This window comes from Muscardinus avellanarius (genome assembly GCF_963383645.1).
Source record: "Muscardinus avellanarius genome assembly, chromosome: 10".
NCBI classification, from domain to species: domain Eukaryota; kingdom Metazoa; phylum Chordata; class Mammalia; order Rodentia; family Gliridae; genus Muscardinus; species Muscardinus avellanarius.
In genome coordinates, this window is record NC_137796.1 from 56,895,866 (window position 1) to 56,914,937 (window position 19,072).

At 52.1% G+C, this 19,072-nt stretch overlaps 1 protein-coding gene across 1 annotated transcript in view; it reads right to left on the reverse strand.

Moving 5' to 3' along the window:
- PPP1R37 (protein phosphatase 1 regulatory subunit 37) overlaps positions 1-19,072 on the reverse strand; it is a gene marked incomplete at both ends in the record, with an annotated part of 52,457 nt that overhangs the window by 6,591 nt on the left and 26,794 nt on the right. The window contains 2 exons of the mRNA XM_080704419.1: positions 6-51; positions 1,725-1,822. Coding sequence (XP_080560545.1) covers positions 6-51; positions 1,725-1,822 — 144 coding nt within the window. The remainder of the gene's footprint in view (positions 1-5; positions 52-1,724; positions 1,823-19,072) is intronic.

Below are 19,072 nucleotides of genomic sequence, written 5' to 3' on the forward strand. Positions count from 1 at the left end.
CATACCTTTCAGGTCCAGGCAGTCTATGCGGTGCTCGAGGTCCTTGAATTCCTAAGGAAGCAGGGAGGGTAACCGTCAAGAGACAGACACCACAGAAGCTGGCCAGCCCAAGAGCAGGGCAGTCAAGGCTCCAGAGCACAGCCGAGGCTGGAACCCGGAGCGGGTACAGGGCTTCGGCGAGAGGCACTGGCTCTGCGCCCCCAAGTGAGGACAGCCCGCCCTAGGGCCAGGCGGGTCTGGCTGCAGCTTTTCCCCAGGTGAAGGACACGATGGGCCTCAGGTGGCGGGCTACCCAGAGGCCTCTTGAGGAGGTAGGCAGTAAGGGACTACAGGCACCAGCTCCATGTCTTCCCAGCCCCTCCCAGCTGGGTCCACCCACATAGGTCCTATTTTCTGGGCTTTGAGCATGTCATCTAAGGAGTGATGAAGCCCACAGACAGAGTGAATACGACTGGCTGGGCAGCATCATTCAGCCAATAAGCGCAGGCTTGGTCTGCCATACGAGGGGCCTTCTTTCCCTGGACCTGGCTGTAGCCCCTTCTAGAATCCCCTTGAAACCTCCCCTAACCCAGGGAGAGAGGGGCAGGACACAAGAGTTGCTCATAGCAGAGCTGGTAAGGGAGCAACAACCTAGAACAGGCATCCTCGAAACCCACTGGAAGGACTCATCCAGAGGAAGAAAGCGGGCAGCGTTTTAGCAATGCAGCCAGGCTCCTAAGGGACACACACTGCAGGTGTGGTAAGGCTCCGTCTGTACACACACACACAGCTCCCTTGGTGTCTGTGCCTCTCTGAACCAGTAACCATCCTCTACAAACGTGCAGAACAGGCTGGAAGACTGGGAAAGCCTCAGGCAAGAAATAAGAAGCAGATACTGCCTCTTTTGTCTGAATTTTATTTTTTCTTTTGCAGTACTGGGGATGGAATCCAGGGGCATTCTACCTCCAAGCAACACCCCCAGCCCCATTTCTTTTATTCTTTATTTTAAAACAGGGTCTCACTGAGTTCCAAAGAGTCTCACTAACTAGCTGAGGCTGTCCATGAACCCAGATCCTCCTGCCTCAGCCCCCCAAATGCTGGGATTACAGGCGTGTGCCACCATGTCGGCTTATTTTTTTTTTAAAGGAGAATATAAGCCGGGCATGGTGGCTCACGCTTGTAATCCCCACGCTTGGGAGGCAGAGACAGGAGGCTCACGCAGGTTTGAAGCCAGCCGCGCGCACTGGCTTAGGAGACCCTGTTTCCAAATTTAAAAAATGTAAAAATAGGTCTGGGAGTGTAGCCTGGAGGTAGAAGGGCTTCCAGGAACCCCAGGACCACCAAAAAAAAAAAAAAAAAAAAAAAAGTTGGGCATGGTGGTGCACGCTTGTAATCTGCAGGTTTGGGTCTAGCCTCAGCTGCAAGGTGAGGCCCTCATCAACTTAGTGAGACCCTGTTTCAAGATAAAGAATAAAAAATTGTAGCTCGGAAGTAGAATTCCTTTGGGTTCAATTCCCAGTACCAGAAGAAAAAGTAAAAAATAAAAGAGAGTACTTATCACTTTCGTTATTCAAACTTATGAGAAATGCACATGACTTTCCTCTGCGGGACAGACTTTGTCTTGGGGCTGAGATACTGGAACTCTCACTTGGTATGATTCTGGGGCGCTTAAATAGTTACAAGGAGCCTGATTAACTTTACAACAGGAAACGCCCCAGGCCCCGCCCCAACACGACCCTCCATACCTGCAGCTGCCGGAGAAGCTTGGGCACCTGCCTGCAGTTGAGTTTCTGGCAGGCCTGCCGGTAGGCGCCGATCACCTCCTCCACAGTCACGTTCTGGGCTGCAGGCAGAGGAGCGGAACCATGACTCCACCTGCTCCGGGAGCCGCACACCCGACCCAACACACTGCCAGAGCCCTCTCACAGGCCGCCGCGGCCTAACCAAGCCAGCACCCCACCTTCCTAGAAACCACACAGCGAACAGCATATGGCTCCTTCCTCGTCAGATGACTCCCCTACTAGGACTGGGCTATCTTGGTCACCACAATGTCCCCAACACTGCTCAGCCCAGGGCCAGGCTCAGAGCAGGTATTCAACTTTTTGTTGCTGTACCGGGGATGAAACCCAGGGGCATTCTACCTCCGAACGACACCACCAGCCCTATTTTTTAAAATTCTTTATTATGAACCAGGGTCTCAGTAAGCTGCAGAGGGCCTAAGTAGCTAAGGCTGGCCTCAAACCTGTGATCCTCCTGCCTCAGCCTCCCAAGTACCAGGATTGGCATTTACAAGCGTGTACCACCACGCCTGGCTTTTTTTTTTTTTTTTTTTTGGACAAAGAATATATGTCCACTGAGGAAACAGAAATGAAGAATTTCAACCAGTCACACTGCTAGATGAGCACTAGCTCCCGAAGTTCAATCCCACGAGCCTCTCAGAACCTCCTCCCCCCAAAAAAACCACCTCAGCCACAGTTAAACATTCCCCCATGGCACCAAGGGCCAGGCCTGAGCCAGGCTCCAGGAGCACAGGAGGAGACAGGCCGCCCTGGACCCCGGGTCACAGACGGCGGCTGGCAGAACGCACAAAGGAAAATCACCCAAACCCAGCGGCAGCGGAGCCCAGCCCGCCACCGCGCAGAAGGCAGGCGGGGCTTCCGGCTTTCTATAGGCACAGGTTTGCCTCTCTGGGTACTTCGTCCACGTGGAATGGCACTGTGGTGGCCTTTTGGGCTGGCTGCTCTCACTGACCACGATGGTCCTGAGTCTCCGTTCCTTTGTGCTGCTGAACAGTAATTACACGGGACACAGAGTTTTGCTTATCCACTCACTGGCTGACAGGCATCTACACTGTTTTCAGTTTTGGCGACTGCGCCTGGACTGGCCCAGGGTGGCCAGGAGAGCAGGGAGAACAGAGCAGAGCGGGCACAGAGGTGACAGGGTGGGCAGGGTCAGGTCAGGAAGAGGCTCCCGGCAGCCCGTCTGGTCCTTCCGGTGGCCATCTCCACGTGTCCCCCTCTAACCACGCCTTGAGGCGGGGAGCACTCCTCCTTGGAGCACTGCTCCATTTTCTAGGGGAGGAAATCAAGGCGCAAGGCAGGAAAGCCACCGCTTCCTCGGGGCCAGACTGCTGCTCAAGGCAGAATCTAACATTTGGCCCAAGAACTCTCGCCACGGTGCCAGGGCAAGGGCGGGGTGCTGAGCTGCTGTGCTGGGGGCCGAAAGGGGTCAGTGACAGCCTCCCAGACTGGACCTTCATTTCGTCTTGGGGCTCTGGGAGGACCTGCAGGTGTCAGCCTCCTGGCCTGCAGAAGGAGGGGGCACGCTCAGGCCCACGTGCTCGGGCCCGGAAGCTGGCCCTGCCAGCCTGGGAAGACACCCTCAGTACTGGAACTGCCTGGAGTGGAGGGGAGGGGTCCAGCCAAGCCCATACAAGCCTTGGTCTTAACCAGTAGGAGGGTCTATGAACTTGAGGGGGGAAAAAAGACCTCATTATTTTCACTAAAAACTAACCATTTCCTTCTTATTAACATGGGTCAAATAGAAAAGAAATAGCACTAAACAGGTCCTGTTATTTTACTGTCAAAAAAAAAGGCCTACTTCCACGTCACCTAGGTCATGGCAGACTGTGTGTATGCATGGGGGCGGGGACTGGGCACTGAAGCTAGGGGGCAGCTGAGTTAGTCAATTTACTTATCTTGAAACAGGGGTGTGCTAAGTTGCTGAGGCTAGCCCCGAACTAAGATCCTCCGTCTCAGCCTCCCACGAGGACTACAGGCTTGTGCCACCATGCCCACTGAAGGTTGTTTTTGTTATTATTATTTTGGTACTGGGGGGTTGAACCCTGAGGTGCTACCTCCAAGCCATACCCAGCCCAATTTTTATTTCTTATTTGGAAACAGGGTCTCACTAGGTTGCTGAGAGCCTAAGTTGCTGAGGCTAGCTCTGCACCTGCGATCCTCCAGTCTCCGTGCCCCCCACCTGGTTCTCACCGAAGATTCTGAATGCTCACTTTGAAAACAGTGGTCATCAGCAAGGTGTAGTGGTGTACACTTATAATCCCAGTGCTTGGGAGGCAGATACAGGAAGATTACAGGTTTAAAGATAGCCTCAACAATGTAGCAAGACTCTAGCAACCTAGTGAGACCCTGTTTCACTCTAAAAAATAAAAGAGGGTTGGGGAGTGTGGCTCAGATGAAGTGTGGCTCAGTACCAAAAAAAAAAAAAAAAAAAAAAGAAGGAAGGAAGAAAGGAAGGAAGAAAGAAAGAAAACAACCGGGCTTGTAATTCCAACATTTGGGAGGATGAGTCAGGACTGCAGTTCACAGATAGCCTTAGCTACTAAGTGAGGCCCTTTGCAACTCAGTGAGACCCTGTTTCAAAATAAAGAATAAAAACAGGGCTGGGGATGTAGCTTGGAAGTAGAATGCCCCTGGCTTCCATCCCCAGTACTGCAATAAATAAATAAATAAATAAATAAATAAATAAATAACTAAATAAGCAAGCTGGGTGTGGTGGCGCACGCTTGTAATCCCAGCATTTAGGAGGTGGAGACAGGAGGATCGCACAGATTCGAAACCAGCCTCAGCTACTTAGTGAGGCTCTCAGCAACTTAGTGAGACCTGTTTCCAAATAAAGTATAAAAATAGGTCTGGGAGTATAGCCTGGAGGTAGAAAAGCCCCTGGGTTCCACTCCCAGTACCACCAAAAATAATTAAATAAATAAATAAAGCCCGGCATAGTGGCCCATGCTTGTAATCCCAGTATTTGGGAGGCTGAGACAGGAGGATCATAGGTTTGCAGATAGCCTCAGCTACTTAGTGAGGACCTCTACAACTTAGTGAGATCTTGTTTCAAAATAAAGAATAAATAATAGAGCTGAGGATGTAGCTCAGAGGTAGAATGTACCTGGGTTCCATCCTCAGTACCACACACACACACACAAAAAAAAAAAAAAAAAAAAAAAAAGAAGAAAAAGAAAGAAAACAGCAGTCATTAAGGGTTGCCTAAGAGGAAGAACATAAATACTATATTACAGTTTCAAAGTGTTTGGCTAACTTTATCTTTGTAATTTGATTAATTTGATATTTTGTCTTTAAAGACCACCACTGAGCCGGGCGTGGTGGCGCACGCTTGTAATCCCCATGCTTGGGAGGCTGAGACAGGAGGATCATGCAGGTTCGAAGCCAGCCTCAGCTACTTAGTGAGGCTCTCAGCAGCTTAGTGAGACCCTGTTTCCAAATAAAATATAAAATAGGTCTGGGAGTATAGCCCGGAGGTAGAAAAGCCCCTGGATTTCATTCCCAGCATGTGCGCACGTACACACACACACACACACACACACACACACACACACACACACACAAAATCACCACTCTGAGAAAGTTCCACAGGATTTACTGGACACAAAAGCATGAGAACAGAGGATCTAGAAAGATCCTTCTTCATTAAAAGGTCCCAAGGTTGCCAGGTACAGCTACTTGAGAGGATGAGGCAGGAGGATCACAATTTTGAGGTCAGCCTGGGTGACTTGGTGAGACCTTGAGTCAAAATAAGAAAAGAAAAAAAAAAAAAAGGCGGGGTGTAGTGGCGCAAGTAGCTCAGAGGTGGATGACCCTGGCTCAACCCCCGGTGCTTCCTGAAAGGGGGGCTGGGAGTAGCTGTAACTAAGCGTGGTGGCACATGCTTGTGATCCCAATTCTTGGGAGGCTGAGACAAGAGGATCAAAGGTTCGTGGCTAGCCTCAGCAACTTAGTGAGGTCCTCTGCAACTTAGCAAGACACTGTTTAAAAAACAAAACAAAGCTGAGCATGGTGGCGCACGCTTGTAATCCCAGCATTCGGGAGGCTGAGACTGGAGGATCGCGGTTCGCGGACAGCCTCAGCTACTTAGTGAGGCCCTTTGTGACTCAGTGAGACCCTGTTTCAAAATAAAGAGTAAAAATTAGGGATGGTGGTGTAGCTCAGACGTAGAATGCCCCTGGGTTCCATCCTCAGTACCACAAAAATAACAAATAAAGAAAATAAATTAGAGCTGGGCACGGTGAAGCATGCCTGTAATCGCAGTACTTTGGAGGTTGAGACAGGAGGATCATGGGTTTGAGAACAGCTTCAGCAAGTAGTGAGGCTATTATCAACCTAGAAAAACCGTTTCAAAATAAAAACAGGAGCCAGGCGCGGTGGCCCATGCTTGTAATCCCAGCATTTGGGAGGCTGAGACAGGAGGATTGCGGTTCGCGGACAGTCTCAGCTACTTAGTGAGGCCCTCTGCAACTCAGTGAGACACGGTTTCAAAATAAAGAATAAAAAATAGGGTAGGAGGTGTAGCTCAGAGGTTGAATGCCCCTGGGTTCCATCCCCAGACCTGCAAAACAAACAAACAAACAAACAAACAAACAAACAAACAAATAAAAACAGGGCTGCCGGGCGTGGTGGCGCACGCTTGTAATCCCCGCGCTTGGGTGGCGGAGACAGGAGGATCGCGTTGGTTCGAACCCAGCCGCGCTGGCTTAAGAGACCCTGTTTCCAAATAAAAATATAAAATAGGTCTGGGAGTGTAGCCCGGAGGTAGAAGGGCTTCCAGGAACCCCAGTACCAAAAAAATAAAAATAAAAATAAAAACAAAAACAGAGCTGGGGATGTAGCTCAGAAGTAGAATGCCTAGTACACACACATTCATGAACACGCATGCACGCACGCTTCATGAATGAGTGGTGGAGAAAGGGAAGCACTAGAAATGAAAGACCGGAGCTGTGGCCCTGGGTCCTGGCCTACCCACTCACCAACCCACCATATCTATTTTTCACGGGACCTTAGTTTCCACCTGCAAAATGGAAGCAGTAACAATGCCTGCAGTTCTTGACAATCAATGCGTCTGTGTGGGTGCACAGGCAGAGTCAGAGTTGGAGAAAATCTGGCAGTTCTCTTGGGTTTTGGCAAGTTCACGTGTTCTGACCTAAATCATGGTCTTGTTGGTGTTGTTTTGGACTGAATCCAGAGGCATTCTACTTCTGAGCTAAGCCCCCAGCCTGATTTTATTTCTTATTTGGAAATGGCCTAAGTTGCAGAGGGCCTTGCTGAGTTGTGGAGGCAGGCCTCGAACCTGGGAGCCTCTTGTTTCAGCCTCCCAAGGACTGAGAGAACAAGGATGCACCATCACACCCGGCTAATCCTCGTTTCTTTGCAGTACTGAGAATGGAACCCAGGGGCCTTCTACCTCTGAGGTACACCCCCAGCCCTACTTTTTCTTCTTTATTTTGAAATAGGGTCTCACTGAGTTGCAAAGGGCCTTACTAAGTAACTGAGGCAGTCTGCAAACAGTGATCCTCCTGTCTCAGCTTCCCAAATGCTGGGATTACAAGTGTGCGCCACCACGCCCGGCTTTAATCCTAGTACTGGGGCTAGAGCCCAGGGGCATTTGACCTCTGAGCTACATCCCCTGCCCTATTTTTTAAAATTCTTTATTTTGTTGTTGTTGTTGTTGTTGTTTTTGTGGGTCTGGGGATGGAACCCAGAGGCATTCGACCTCCGAGTTACACCCCCTGCCCTATTTTTTATTCTTTATTTTGAGACCGGGTCTCTGAGTTGCAGAGGGCCTCACTCAGTAGCTGAGGCTGTCCGCGAACCACGATCCTCGGGTCTCAGCCTCCAGAATGCCTGGGATTACAAGTATGCGCCACCATGCCCAGCTTTAATCCTAGTGTTTTGAAGTGTGAGTTTTTTTGTTTTTGTTTTGGTACTGGAGATTGAACCTAGGGGCATTCTACTTCTGTGCTACGGCCCAAACACTATTTTATTTTCCATTTTTGAACTGGCCTTACTAAGTTGCTGAGGCCGTCCTCGAACCTGCGATCCTCCTGGCTCAGTCTCCCAAGGGCTCCCTTTGTGAACGCACATGTCAGTTCTCTGGGTACTTCTGTGCAGCGAGCACTGCTCTCACTTGCATTTCAGTCCTTCAGTTGAGGGGCTGGCAGAGGTTCCAAGGTTTGTCCAGGGTCAAAAGGCAAGCAGCTACCAGCTGGGGCTGCCTGCTGGACACCTGATACACTTCTGTTCACTTGTGGTGGTGACAAAATGACCAAAGATGAGATCCTGTAAACAGGACTTGTTTTGGGGGGAAGGGAGGCAGCTCCCAAGACAGCACCTGAGGCCCCCACTCTGAGCCATCCCACTCCAAGGCCTCCACAGCCGTGCAGGCTGGTCCCCACAGCTCCCAGGAAGAGGCTGGGAGTGGCTAAACCAACCACGCAGCAAAGGAGGCTCACGCTGGGGGCCGCAGAGCCTGGACCCCACTCAGCCCCAGACCCACATGGCTCACACCGCTCTCATCGGTGGCCTGTCAACTGGCAGGGTTAGAAATAAGCAGCTAAAGCCAGGCACAGTGTCCCATGCCCGTAATCCCAGTACTGGGAGGCTGAGACAGGAGGAATGCAAGTCTGAGGCCAGCCTCAGAAACTTAGTGGGACCCTCAGTAAATTAGCATGACCCTATTTCAAAATAAATAAAAGGTAAGGGGCTAGGGATGTAGATTGGAGGTAAAAACACATCTGGGTTCCATTCCCAGTATTTTTTCACCAAAATTAAGGAGGCGGCTGGGAAGGAAGAAAGCGGAGCTGGAGGGACTGGGTTAGAGCAGTTTACCACTGATCTCAAACTGCTTTCCAAAGCACGCAAGTGTGAGGTGCTCTGTGAGGCTTTCACACCCAACCCCAGGCAGAGCTACTCCACGGCTACTCAGAGCGAAGGGGACACTCAGGGAGCGCGCAGGGTGTGTGGGGCCAGCTCTGACCACCAGACAAAGGCCTGTCGCTGTCCAGGTGACTCCCAGGGTCCCGTTTAAGAAGGGAGAGAAGTGGGCACGCACCTCTGCCGGCCAGGGCTCACGGCAGTCAGTCACGGATGGCCTTAAAGGGATAGGCTCCCAGGATCAGGAGCATGATGGTAGCACTGTGTATCCACTTAAGCACCCTGCCAGGATGAGCCCCTCACTCACAGAGTGGGTCGAGGGAGGCGGAGTGAACCTGATAGCTATCTCCTCCAAGGAGCAGGAAGGAGGGGAAGAGAAGGGGCTGGAGTCATCTCTGGGAGCCCCCTCCAGGCAGTCTGCTGACTGGCCTCTAGGAGTGGGGCTGGGAGCACAGTGCAGGGCAGGAAGCACCAGGGCTCACCTAAGCCTTGGCTAATCTAGGGCCAGGATCCAAGGGCCAAGAGCACGGCAGGGAAGGGTACAACCAGAGCTTGGGATATGACAGGCTGGAGCCTTCGCTGCCTCCCCGGGCATGCTGCCCCCAGACTGGTTTTAGGACCTTATGTATGTACCCACCCAAGACATGGGATCTCAATTAAGAGGTGAGTCAGGCATGGTGGCACACACCTGTAATCCCAGTACCTTTAGGAGGCTGAGACAGGAAGACCACAGGTTTGAGGCCTGCCTTAGCAATGTAGTGAAACTCTCGACAACCTAGCAAAACTCTTTCAAAACAAAATGTAAGCCCGGCGTGGTGGTGCACGCTTGTAATCCCCGTGCTTGGGAGGCTGAGACAGGAGCATCACACAGGTTCAAAGCCAGTCTCAGCTACTTGGTGAGGCTCTCAGCAACTTAGTAAGACCCTGTTTCCAAATAAAATATAAAATAGGTCTGGGAGTATAGCCCAGAGGTAGAAAGCCTCTGGGTTGCCCAGTACCACCAAAAATAAGTAAATAAATAAATAAATAAATAAATAAATAATACAGGGCTGGGGGGTGTAGCTTGGAGGTAAAATGCCCCTCGGTTCAATCCCTAGAACCACCAAAAAAGGTGAGGAGAGCTGAGGCCTAGGGCTCTGAAGCCAGACGTAAGGGTGTGGTGGCGGTGGAATCCCAGCTCCTAACTCACGCTGTCTGTGAATAAAACGCTGATCCTGTAATATGTCACGAGCTTCAGAGTCCCCGGGGAGCCTGGAGGCCAGCGCAGGTCATCTGTGGAACAGTGCTTGGCTCACATGCCCAAGAGATTGTCTGTCCTGTCTCCCCCACCCCGAAGGTGGCTCTCGTTACCCACTGGGTCTCACGACAGGCAGTGAGCAAGCACGTACATGGGGAGGCCAGCACGTGCTGGCAGGCAGTAAATGCGAGGTATGCACACATACATGTGCACAAGTGTGTATGCAGGGCAGCCTTCGGATTTATACACTCAGCTCAGAGTCCAAGGTTCTCACAGTTATTATTATTTTAGTAATGGAGATTGAACCCAGGGGCATCCTACCTCTGAGCTATACCCCCAGCTCTATTTTATTTTGAAACGGGCCCTTTTTTTTTTTTTCCCCTTTGCAGTACTGAGAATGGAACCCAGGGGCATTCTACCTCTGAGCTACACCCTCAGCCCTAATTTTTTATTCATTATTTGGAAACAGGGTCTCACTAAGTTGCGAAGGGCCTCATTGAGTAGCTGAGGCTGTCTGTGAACCATTATCCTCCTGTCTCGGCCTCCTGAATGCTGGGATTATAAGTGTGTGCCACCATGCTAGCTGGGGTCTCACTTTTGAAGTGAGTTTCACTACTTGCTCAGGCTGTCCTTGAACCTGTGATCCTCCTGATTCACCCTTCCAAGTATTGGGATTATGGGAGTGTGCTACCACGCTTGATTCCAGTGTTCTAAATTCTGACTGAAGCCAAGGCTGAAATTCAAGTGGTTGCCAGAGAGAAGGGCAACGTGTGTGTGCATGCATTTGAGTGTGTGTGTGTGTGTGTGTGTGTGGGGCAACCGGTGTGAAGGACCATGTGCAGAGGTGATGGAGCCACTCTCCCATCCTTGGCCTGCCACGGCTGTGACAGATTATCCCAGCAACCTCTTTCCCTCTTTGAAAGGAATATGTGTAGGGTCTCAGAGGGAGAGGGCCCTGAGAAGCAGCTGGTATCAAGAGTATAGAGCTGGCTCTCAGTCAGCAGGCAAACGTGGCTGGAGAAAAAGACAATGGTGGAGGTGCCTCCTCCAGTCTTGTGAACATACTCTATAAGGTGCAGTGCTAAGTAGTTTCCATGCATGGCTTCATTTAGCCAGCTCTCATATCCTCTGAGACTGGCCTAATTACACCCATTTTATAAGGGGAAACAAGTCAGGGAAGGCAAGATATCTATCCAAGTCACAGAGCCAGGAAGTGGCAGGACTGGACTACATACCTAGGCCTGTCTTGCTCTGAAGCAGACGCACGGCTCTGCTCTTCTACTACTTCGACTGGCTGGAAAGGAGGGAGGGCCGGGCAGAGGCAGGCTGTGCGGAGCTCTGGCCCTTGGGGGTGAGGGTGAGCTCCAGGAGAGGGCCTCGGCATGGGGCTCTGCAGCTCACCCAGCAGCTACTGCCGGCTTCTCAGGGAGAGGCAGAGGGCACCCCCAGCCTGTCTCTCTCTACTGGGGCTCTCGTGACGGGAGAGAGAGAAACCCGATGCTGGGCATCAGGTGACAGGCAGAGAGCAGTCTGTCTCACGTGCACACACAGGTGTGGTGGTGGCTATGAGACGCAAGGACAGGCTGGACACCGGGGGCAGTGGTGAGTCAGGCCACCACTGCCAGTCTGGTGCTGGTGGGGACATCGGCAGTCATCTAGTGGAAGTCACACAGGAAACCACATCGTGAGGAAGGGAGGGTGTCCACGCAAGCAAAATGTTTCCACCTGCCCTCCAACTGACCTGCTGCCTTGGCAGGAACAACCTCCCCACATCCCAGCGTCGCCCACGTGAAGCACACCTCTGAGGTCTAGGCCCAGACACAGCAGACTCCAAGCTGGGAGGTCCCACCTAGGTCTTCACAAGCCCCCAGGCGACCTGATGGCAACCGTGCTGAGAATACCCGCACCTCGCCTGGTATTGGTGGCTCACGACTGTAAGCCCAGTAATTAGGAGGCTGAGACAGGATGAGTGCGGGTTTGAGGTCAGTGTCAGCAACTTAGCAAGACCCTCAGCATCTTAGCAGAACCACTGGGCACAGGTCTGGCCTTCATTCATCAGGATGCCAAGCCTGTAAAGGCACCAAATGGCACAGATGCAGAGTCGTAGGGAGCAACCCCCCGCCAGGTAATCCAGGCACAAGAGGCTACCCCAAACAGTGGAGAGCCAGGGGACCCTGGTGAGGCCTCTGCTCCCCCTCTTCAAGAGACCTGCTGGGGCCGAGGGCAGAGCAGAGACAAGACCTATAAGGCTCTAGGGTTGTTTACCGCAGACCTAGCAACAGGGGCCGACTGGCCCCAATAGGCAGGTGCATAACTGGAACACCAGAGGGCACAAGTGAGGCTTTCCTTCTAAGTGCCTTTCCGTCCTGCATGGTGGCAATCTTACCTGATCCTGGGTTTTGACGGCTAGCTGCAGCCTGAGGCAAGGCGGGAAAGCTGGGGCTGCAGCATCGCTGGACTCCCCTGACTGGCACCCACCAAAACCATCTGGCCATCCCAAGAGAGCTCCATTTTGTATTGTTCTCCAGAGCAGACTCAGAGGTGGGAGGTGGAACTGGCAAAAACTGAAAAGCCAGGTCTGACCTTTTTTTTTTTTTTTTTTTGCAGTACTAGGGATTGAACCCAGGGGCCTATTACCTCCGTGCTATATCCCTAGCCTGCCCATCCTACCTACCTACCTATCTACCTGTCTGTCTGTCTGTCTGTCTGTCTATCTATCTATCTTTTAGGTACTGGGGTGGAACCCAGGGGCATTCTACCTCTGAGCTATACCCCAGCCTGTGTGTGTGTGTGTGTGTGTGTGTGTGTGTGTGTGTGTGTGTGTGTGTTACTAGGGATGGAACCCAGGGACATTCTACCTCAGAGAGACACCCCCAGCTCTATATTTTATTCTTTATTTTGAAACAGGGTCTCATTGAGTTGCAAAGGGCCTAAGTAGCTGAGGCTGGCCATGAACCGCGATCTTCCTGTCTCAGGCTCCCAAATGCTGTACACGCGTGCACCACCATGCCTGGCTCCTAGCCCTATTTTTTATCCTTTATTTTGAAACAGGGTCTCACTAAGTTACAGAGGGCCTCTCTAAATTGCTGAGACTGGCCACAAACCTGCCTCCCAAGTACTGGGATTAGGGGCATGTGCCGCCATGCCCAGCTCCCCCGGGTTTTTTTTTTTTGGTTGGTATGTATGTATGGTACTGGCGATCAAACTTAGGGGCCTTCTACCTCTGGGCTACACCTCCAGACCTATTTTATTTGAAAACAGGATCTCACTAAATTCCTTTGTATTGGGATTACAAGTGTGTGCCACCATGTCCAGCTTTTCATTTTTGTTTTTATAAACAAAAACAATGATGCTGGGGATCAAACCTAGGATCTATGCATGCTAGGTAAGTACTCTACCACTGAGCACATTCCCAGCCCCTGGCGTTGGGTTTTAACTGGGGACTGAATCCAGGGACATTCTACCTCTGAGCCACACACATCCCTAGACCCCCCGCTTTTTTTTTTTTTTTTTGGTACTGGGATGGAACCCAGGGTCATTCTACCTCTGATCTACACCCCCAGCCCTATTTTTTATTCTTTATTTTGAAACGGTCTCACTGAGTTGCAAAGGGTCTCACTAAGTATGCTGTCCGTGAACCTAGATCCTCTTGTCTCAGCCTCCCAAATGCTGGGATTACAAGCATGCGCCACTACGCCTGGCTCCTAGACCTTAAAAATTTTTTTTAGGCCAGGAGTGGTGGCGCACGCTTGTAATCCCCACGCTTGGGAGGCAGAGACAGGAGGATCGCGCAGGTTCGAAGCCAGCCGCGTGCGCTGGCTTAGGAGACCCTGTTTCCAAATAAAAATGTAAAAATAGGTCTGGGAGTGTAGCCCGGAGGTAGAAGGGCTTCTGCCAATATATATATATATATATATATATATATATATATATATATATATATATATATATATATATATATTATTTTATTATTATTTTTTGTGAGGCTGGGAATTAAACACAGATGCATTCTATCTCTGAGCATACCCCTACCCCATTTTATTTTTTATTTGGAAACAGGATCTCACTAAGTTGCTGAAGCTAGCTCTGAACTTGCAATCTTTCTGTTTCAGCCTCCCAAGTCTTGGAATTATAGGTGTGTGCTGCCATGCCCTGAGCCCCCAGGCATGTGTGTGTGTGTGTGTGTGTGTTGTGTGTGTGTGTGTGTGTTACTGGGGATGAAACTCAGGGGCCTTCTACATCTGGGAGGTCTCACAAAGTTGTGGGGGCTGGCCACAAATTTGTGATCCTCCTGTCTCAGCCTCCCAAGTACTGAGATTACAGGTGTGGGCTACCATGCCTGGCCCCTCTAATACTTTTTTAAGAAATCTTAAATTAGGAAGAGGGTCTCACTAAGTTGCTGAGACTCTTGCAAACTGCTGAGGCCAGGCTCTTGAGGGCCGCTGGCTGAGGAACTCGAGCAGAGAGTGAACAGAACTTGCACCCATTAGGACAGGGCTGAGGCAGGGTGTAAGTGGGGCACATCTGGCTTCAAACCAGGGTGACTGTAAGATGGAGGGCCGAATGATGAGATGCTGGGACACATGGTAAAGGAGTGCGCAGAGGCCCACTGGACAGAGATGTGCTTTTGTACAGAGAATGAAGACAAGAATTAATAATGTAATTTCAAGAAGAAAAGTAAACAGTCATCATGGTATTTTCCAGGATTCTCAGGCCAGACAGGTGGAGTAAGAGTGCAGCAGAGCCACACCTAGGGGCTGGGTCTGAGCTCCTGTTCACCACAGTAAGTTACTGTCACCAAAATGGAGCCAGGGGTCCACTGCTGATCCCCTCTGGGGCGGGCCTCCTCATGCCTGAGCAGCACCTCTTCAGAGGCTCAGCACTGTGCCTGGCACCCAGGGAGCCCAGCAACAGCCTGCGACAGCTGCTAACGCCAACCTGTGCCCCACCATGCCCACTCCACCTCACCCAGGGGCATGATCGCCACCCCACTTGGCAGAAGAAGAAGCTGAGGCCCAGGCAAGAAAGCAAGTGGCCAGAGTCTTCCAGCAGGTGAATGGCTGGGCCCACTGGGGATGGCATTTTCTCTGGTGGCCTAGGACCCCAGCTTTACAGAGCTAGGAAGGGGAGCCCAGCCACCTGCCAGAAGCCTGTCAACTTGCAGCTCCACAGGCAGAGAATCCCGTCAGGTATACACCTGTCCCTGGAGTAAACATGCCATATGTGAAAGGACCAAATGGGCCTGAGGCACAGTGGCCGTGTCTCCTGTCTCCTCCTGGCATAACCGCCTGGTCACCTCAACTCCCTCATCCCAGGACCCGGGCAGGCCATCCAGTCACCCCATTCCCTGCTGTCCTCCTCAAGGTTCTGGGAGTAGACAGTCCCTCTCCCACAGCCACAGGAGCGGAGACCGGCTGGAGAAAGCGGTCCGCGGAACCTGCTCAGCCAGTGACAGGCCCAGTGCTGGCACTATCTTCTGCTGGGGTGGCTAAGGATGCCTCTCAGGTGCCATCCAACTGCGCATTCTCTAACTTTTCCCAGAGTGCACTGCATGCCTAGCTATGTGCTGTCCCTGGGAGGTAAAATTCGCTCTGCCCTGGCCCCTGCCCTCGAGGGGTCCTGTCTGTGGATGGAGAAGTGTGTAGAGGGCCCTGTGGCAGCCCAGAGGTGTGGGACATGCTCTGGACTGAGTGAAGACACAGCGGTCAGGTGGAGCCTGGTCTCAGAGCCCCTTTTAAGCGTTGTCAAGGAATCTGGACCTCTCCTACTAAGCATGTGGCTCCAGCTGCACCTCAAACTCTCCTCTTCCCTAGATCCCCAGCACTGTCTGACACCTTACATTCTTCCCCCATTCATATATGTAATTTGTTTTTTGCAGTACTGGGGATTGAACCCTGGGGCATTCTATCTACACCCTACACCCTTAGCCCTATTTTTTATTCTTTATTTTGAAAGAGGGTTTCACTGAGTTGCAAAGGGCCTCACTGGCTGTTGGCGAACTGCAATCCTCCTGTTTCAGCCTTCCAAATGCTGGGATTATAAGCATGCGCCACCATGTCCAGCTAAGTATTCTTTATTTTGAAAGAAACAGGGTCTCACTAAATTGTGGAGGGCCTCACTAAGTAGATGAGGTTGGCCGTGAACCGTGATCCTCTTGTCTCAGCCTCCCAAGTACAAGGATTGCAAGCGTGCGCCACCACGCCTGACTCCCTTTCATTTCTTCCTCCTTGACTCTCAGCTGGGTGTTTCCTCCTCCAGGAAGTCCTCTCTATCTCCTATCTGGCCCTGTCTACTCCAAGCTCACTGTCTGGAGACCAGTGTGTCTCTCTTACTGGAGGGTGGGCTCAGGGAAGACTGCACAGGTGGTCTGTGGCCACACTATCCAACACTGACCAGCATGTGGCCAGGCACAGAGAGGGTGCTGGCAGGTTGAGTGAGTGGACAGAGAAAGGGGCTTACCTGTGGCCGCTGAGCTAGGCCCTGAGGTGGGCAGGCACACCCTAGTCTGCCGTGGGTTTAGGAAGGTACTAAAGGCATGGCTCCTAAACCCACTGAACAAGGCAGCTGAGGAGGCAAGAAGGCTGTCTGGTCAAGAACCATTTATTCTGTGACCCTGCTCCATAGCTGCCTGCACAGAACTGGCACGAGCTGCTCCCTGCCCTACAGGGCACTGACACACTGCTACTACTACACTTCTGTGTCATAATCCTGCAGAATGGAACCCCCACCCCACCCCTGCACTGTACAGAAAGGTATCTGCGATGCCCCATCATCTACGGTGGCCACATGGCATGAGGATGGAAGAGAGGATCAAACCCAGGGCTGTTCCTGTTCCACAATGGTGCTGAGGCCCTAGCTCCAGGCTAGACAGATGGGTGGCGGAGGCCTAGAAGCTCAGGCTTTTCTACCATTAGATAGAGGCTGCCTGAGGTGTTTGTCTTCCCCTGCTGGGCTTCCAGGATCTACAGCCCCAGTCTTGGACCTCAGCAGAGCAGCCCTCTTGGGTTTCCTCCTGAAGCCTGCTGGGAGACTCGGCCCCAGAGGCATGGTGCCCGTGCTGGGCAGGAGGGGTGGGCGCATGGCCCAGCCTGGGGTGAAAGCACACTGGGACAGTCCTACCCACTCCTGCAGATTCCCCGGGCAAGCACCCACACATCACCCATGTGCTAGCCTGGTCCCAGAGCCTCCTGCATTCATGGAGATGAACACAGCAGTTGCTGGACAGAATCAAGGCTGGGATGGAGGGTGGGACCTGCTGCGGGAACGGAATCTGGGACAGTCTCATTTGGGAAGGGTAAGAGGGGCAAAGCAGGGAGAGGCGTTCCAGGCAGAGAGCGCTCAGAGTGAGGCAGAGCAGGAGGCTGCATGGGAGGAGAGAGGTAAGCAAGGAGGCTGGAGGGGGCTAGGCCTGGCTCATCCAGAGGCAAGCAAAGCTTGTGAACAGGACAAGTGTGTGGTCAGGGACATGGAGTAGGGGCTGCTACAGTAGTCGAGATCCTAATCCTACCAGTGTCAGCCTTTGCAAGGGCAACAGCAGCCTGTTCCACCTTCTATCTCTCCACCCAGGCCACTCCCTCCCTCCTGGCCTGTAGCTCTCCCCTTCAAAGCCACCTCAAAGGCCTTCCCTGACCAGCCTATGTTAAACAATCCCTCTGTCCAGGGCAGCCCCGCGCCTTGCTACAATCTCTGTGTGGCACTTCTCATGACCTAATGTAAAAATACTTCAGTGCACAAAAGCAGAAGTCCTCTCTTTGCTGTTACTTGCTACCTGCGCCACTATAACAAAGGGAGAACTTTGACTTTTGTTCACTCAAGTATCCTCAGAAGGATCTTTACAGTAGCACAGTAAGTGCCCAATAAATATCAGTTGACAGAACAAATGAGCACTAGGTGGGGCTGAGAGAGGCTGTGGAGTCCAAAGGGCAGGCTCTGCTCCTCCCAGGCCAGGTGGCTGCCCTCAGGCCGTGAGGGTATGCAGGGGCTGCCCACTCGCTGAGCCCAGAGGCCTGGGCAAATGCCTTCTAAGCATCTCCTTTTGGGTACTGGTGAACCCAGGGGTGTTGTACCTCTGAGTTATACTCCTATCCCTATTTATTTATTTATTTATTTATTTTTGAGACAGGGTCTTGCTAAGTTGCTGAGAATGGCTTCGAATCTGTGATCTCCTGTTTCAGATTCCCAAGCACTGGGATTCCAGGCGTGCACCGTATGCCGGGCTCTTCTAAGAGCTGAGCTCGTACACGGTTCCTTCCTGTGCTCCTACAATGCCACCCATCTCCCGTGGCTCAGGTGGGGAAACAGGAAGACAGGGCAACACGAGACCTCAAGTCTGAAATGGAGAGGAAGAGGGGCATCCATAACGCTCCCACGGGAGCCCCAGGCACAGAGGCCTGGTCAGCACTGTGGACATGCCGCCCCGTGGGCCTGCAACTCTGCAAAGCCAGATGACTGCACTGCCCACACGCAGACTACCCTCATTTCTACCTCTCAGCCCTTACCCATGCTGCTCTGGTCACAGAATCAAAGCCTGGGGGTCTGCGGGTGCCATACAAGACTCAACTCAGTGGCTTCCCCAAACCAGGCAGCATCTCTCATGGCAGCACCTTTCCAGAAGGAGACCTAGCAGGCTGACATGCAAGTCCAGGCCTGGAGCAGCCACAGATGGTGTCTGTGGAAGCCTCCCTTGGCGAACCGTGAGCATCCAGAGGCCCCTTGAGCCCAGGAAGCACCGGACCTCTTCACCTCTGGACGGTGGTCACATGCTATACACAGCTACCTACAAACAACTTGTTCCTTGCGGGAGAGCCCTGAGACGTGGTGTCGGTGTTCATAGTGGCACTGGTCAGTTTTCTGGGGGGAGGTTCTTCCAGATTCTACCCTCCTTCCTGTACCAGAAGGATTCCCCACTCTTGAATCCAGTATCCCACTCAGGTCTATCTAGGGCCCAGCCATCCCTCACCTGCTGATCTCCCTGTGTATTTTTTTTTACGAGTCCTGCAGGAATCTATTTCTGAGCCTACAATCAAGAACCATGGCTGACACCTGCACTGCCTTGTTGGGGGGGTCAGAGGCCCCACAGGGAATGTCCCTCATCCCAGAGAGGAGCCACACTACTCAGGCCTATGCATGCTTCTTCTTTCTTTCTTTCTTCTCCTTCTTTTTTTTTCCTGCA